The 4,560-nt window shown below is 33.8% G+C and overlaps 1 protein-coding gene across 1 annotated transcript; it reads left to right on the forward strand.

Moving 5' to 3' along the window:
- Window positions 1–983: 983 nt before the first annotated feature.
- Window positions 984–3,803, forward strand: LOC129950390 (uncharacterized). The gene is made up of 2 exons (XM_056062333.1): window positions 984–1,977; window positions 2,116–3,803. Exons 1-2 carry the CDS (start codon window positions 984–986, stop codon window positions 3,801–3,803), a joined length of 2,682 nt encoding a protein of 893 aa, XP_055918308.1.
- The last annotated feature ends 757 nt before the right edge of the window (window positions 3,804–4,560 follow it).

Raw genomic sequence — 4,560 nt, forward strand, 5'->3', positions numbered from 1 at the left:
ATCATAGTACAGTCTACTTCTTTCACCAGGTGTGGCTTTAAGCTTTGTGCACCGGTCAGTCTTTGGTTATTCTGTAAACGGTCCTGCTGTCGCACCTGTTTGCAGCATCTTCTACTTCTTGCACCAATGCGTTGATGTAGTAACGCTTGTCACGGTACACACTGCAATGAGCCTCTAAGCAGAATATTTCAAAAATCATTGCAGCTACATAAATAAGTTTCAAAATCTTGAAATACAAAATGTCTTAAAACGTTGTTTCTTCTTTCGAAGCTTTTTTGACACTTCTCGCAGTGTTTCGATTTTTTAGATATTAGGTACATTAGTTTTGTATTACACATTACGAAGTCATGTCAAACAGAATTAAACTAATTTTCTGCAATCATACAAAAAAACTAAAACTCTTGAAATAATACGGCAATATTTTTCAAAAAATTGTGGGCTAACCTCTTGGCGAAAAAAGTGTTATTTTCAGAATTATGTCCCACCGAATCGAGATACACATCGAAAGAAAGGTATTTAATGCCCTACTCCCAACTGCAAACCAAAAGGTTTTGTGAGCTCTTGTTTCGGAAACATTAGCGAAAATAAACGTTTTGAAAATCTTGTACATTTTTGTTGACAAAAACATACAAAAATATTACTAAAATTTTATAACAATATGGATTTCTACTAAAATATTTTGACATCGACCAAATTTATTGGCGGAATACATTGCCTGAGTCTCATAAGACTGAGACCCATTGTAACCAATACCTTATTTCGTTCATAAAATATTTGAGACGAAAATAATATTCAATAGTATCAAGTTTAAGTAGTGTTTTAGTTTTATTAGCGTTTTTGTGGACATATGCGGATATACTGTCGTTAAACATTTACTACAGAATAATATGTTTATAGTACCTTTTTATATCAACTGCAATAACTGGATCGAAGATGCTGAAGAATTAAATAATGTACTATTTCACTTATCGAGTAAAAACGTAATGGTAATTGGAGATTTAAACGCAAGGATAGGAAACATGCAGACGGCAACTACTGTCTTACAAGAAACAAACCTTAGCAACATTTATAACAACCGCACATCCAAAGATACCGTCTACAATCAAAATGGAACAAAACTTCTTGATATTCTTCAAAACTATGATTTATGTATTCTAAATGGTTGTACCGAAGGGGATCGAGAAGGTCATTATACTTTCATTGGAGGTCAAGGCAAATCTGTGATAGACTATTGTGCAGTAAATAACGACTGGGTAGATCTTATAACCAAGTTTGAAGTTCAAACAAAAACTTATTCCGATCATTTACCTATAGTTATTGAATGGACTAATAATGCTATAAGAAACGAAAAAACTCTTAATTTGCTCCCAAGAATGAACTGGAAAATACAAAAAATAAATATATACCATGAAGCTATAGACAACTTTTTTTCAAATACGGTGTTGAACACAGAGTCGGTAGAAGAATACTCTTCGCAAGTAATATCATGCATTAGGAGTTCTTCTTCAATTAAAATGACAACTGGAGAAAAATTTTACAAGCAAAAGTGGTTTGACTCCGAATGCTCGAAGTTCCGTAAGAAATCCTTTGCTCTATTACACGCATGGAGAGAAACAGATTCCGAAGTTTTAAAGAAATGGTATGCTGAAGCCAACACCTCTTATAAAAATATGTGTCGTGTGAAGAAAATCAACTGGGAAAACAACAAAGCTATTCAACTTGCAAATATTAAAAACTCAAAAGAATTCTGGAAAGCAACAAAAGAGATAAATGGTTCTAAATTTAAAATAGGTACAGGCGTTTCTGCAGCACACCTATCACTGTACTTTCAAACTCTACTTCGTGATCAAAGAAACATAACCTTTTTAACTGCCGAACCTCTTATCGTCGATGATATTCTGGATTGTGAAATCTCTTTGGTGGAAATTGAAAATGTCTTAAAAAAATCAAAAAATGGAAAGGCACCGGGAGAAGATGGTATCCCGTACGAATTTTTTAAAAATGCTACGCCAGTATTTCTGTTGCACCTCAAAAAATTGTATGACAACATTTTTTCGAACTCTATTGTACCAAAATCTTTTAAAAACTCTGTAATCTTCCCCATACACAAAAAAGGCGCTTTAGATAAAGCCGAAAACTACCGTGGCATATCATTTATGAACACCATTGGCAAACTCTTTTGTGGAATTCTAGTCGCTAGACTTGAAAAATGGATTGATGAAAACAACACCATGACCGAACTACAGGCAGGATTCAGAAAAAACTACTCGACTATCGACCACATTTTTAGTCTAACTGCAATAGTGAAAGGTTTTCAAGCGAGAAACAAAAAGGTGTACGCACTTTTTGTAGATTTTAAGGCGGCTTTCGATCTCATTCATAGAAACGCGCTTTTGTACAAGTTATCGCAAATCGGACTTTCTACCAAATTCATTCAGATCATCAAAGAAATGTATTGTGGAACTAATGCTGCTGTTTGGGATGGAAACAATATATCGGATTGGTTTGAAACAGATAGTGGTGTGAAGCAGGGATGCCCACTTAGTGCATTGTTATTTGCACTTTTTATAAACGATGTTGTGACTGAACTACCTGGTGGAATCAGAATTGCAGGCACCATAGTAAATGTTCTTTTGTACGCCGATGATTTGGTAATTTTATCTGAAAATCCGCAAAATCTACAATTGATGATAAACCGCCTTGTTTCATTCTGTGAGAAGTGGGGACTTATCATTAACACAGATAAATCGAAGGTAATGGTTTTCTCAAGAAATAATCGGGGTAACCCAACACAAAACTATAATTGGTTCTTGGGAACTAACCGTCTTGATGTTGTGAGAGAATATACTTATTTGGGAGTAATGCTTAATACAACACTTGATTTCAAAACACATTTTGAAGAAAAAACTAAAACTTGCCAGAAACTTATAAACTCTACTTGGAATAATGTTTTGTTCAATGAACACGTTAGTCTGTCAACAAAGTACAAAATCTTTGATTCAGTCGTTAAATCGACATTGTGTTACGCTGCAGAAGTATGGGGAACTGATGAATTTGAAGAAATGGAAAAGCTGCAAAGAAGTTTCATCAAAAAATTGTTCAACCTACCAATAAAAACTCCAAATTATGCTATTTACTTAGAAACAGGTTTACCCAAAATTTTTACTAGTACTCTTAAAACACAAGCCGACTATATTCTAAAAGTACTCGACTTCCCCGAATCACGACTCGTATGGAAAATGCTACAGTATGAAATCCGAAATAAAGATTGGTGGATGGAGAAATGGCGAAATCTTGGCGAAGTCTATGGAGAAAATACCAACATAATTCCCGGCGATAGAATAACAATAAAAGATCGGTTGTATCGTACAATACAAAAGTTTGAAGATAATCAGAGAGCGTTGCTTGTAGCGGAAGCCCAGCAGTCGGATAGCAGATTCTTGTACTCAAAACTCAACTATAATCTAGAAGCTGATAACTATTTTTGTGATTCGCATAGTTACCAACAAATCTCTTTAATATTTAAAACTAGATGCGAGGTCCTTGGGCTAAACGGTGCACCATATAATGGAAGTTTTGATCGGTTTTGCACATTGTGTAACCTCAAATCAAAAGAGGACTGCTTTCACTTTATTGGAGTGTGCCCAATTTATGCAGTACAAAGACAACAATATTTAGGAGCTAAATATTTAACGGTGCAAGAAACAGTTAATTTGCTAAATGGCCCGAACTGGAAAAATCTTTATTTATTCTTAAAAAGTGCATATAATTATAGAATGTTATTGATAACTGAATTTGATTAAAACAAAATTGTAATGTAAACTTCTTAAACCAAAAAAAAAAAAAAAAAAGAAATTAAATTGTTAAAATATTATTGCCAACTGAGCTGACGGCAATGCCATAGCTTATAAATTCATTTTTGTAATAATCATGTTATTACTTTATAAAATCAATAAATGAATTACTTACTTACTTACATTTATTAGCGTTTTTTTCTTCTTACGTAATTTATAGCACGGTCTCCTTTTTCGCATGATATTTTTTCAGTAATTTAGATGATACAAACCGAGTTTAATTCAATTCCAATGTCTTCAGCAATTCCTGTTTAAAATCATGGGCCACACAGGAATCGCAGCTAAAACAATAATTTAATGACCACTTCAGGAACTATCACCGTTTTGGAAAAAGAAAAGTGTAATACTCCAATCAGAAGCATGCATCCAAAAACAAAGTTACGAGAGAGTTTCTTCAGAAACTCCAATACTCGACAAATTATTGTATTCTCATACATTGCTGTAGATGTTGGCTGCAAAGTTGTCAATTCTGGCATAATTATTATGGTCCGAACAAGAATTACCATAATATTATGGATGCTAATAGCCAGAAGAAGTGCTAGAACAATATGAAGTTTTTGTGAGTGGTTATCTTTGGTAAGGAAGAGAACCATCTGGATAGTGTCCAAAAGACAGTTGATTAGAATGAAAATGTAATATTTATTTTGGTCTATGAGCGGAGGAGTAACATCAAACGTTGTATAGTCGGTTTGTTGATTCTAAGTTG

This window comes from Eupeodes corollae, chromosome 3 (genome assembly GCF_945859685.1).
Source record: "Eupeodes corollae chromosome 3, idEupCoro1.1, whole genome shotgun sequence".
Classification (NCBI taxonomy): domain Eukaryota; kingdom Metazoa; phylum Arthropoda; class Insecta; order Diptera; family Syrphidae; genus Eupeodes; species Eupeodes corollae.

Bases quoted from the DNA above. Each gene is read 5' to 3' on its own strand.
- LOC129950390 (XM_056062333.1), top strand. From the start codon at position 984: ATGGTAATTGGAGATTTAAACGCAAGGATAGGAAACATGCAGACGGCA. The intron at 1,978-2,115 runs GTATCCCGTACG...TACACAAAAAAG, and splicing joins AAAGGCACCGGGAGAAGATG to GCGCTTTAGATAAAGCCGAA.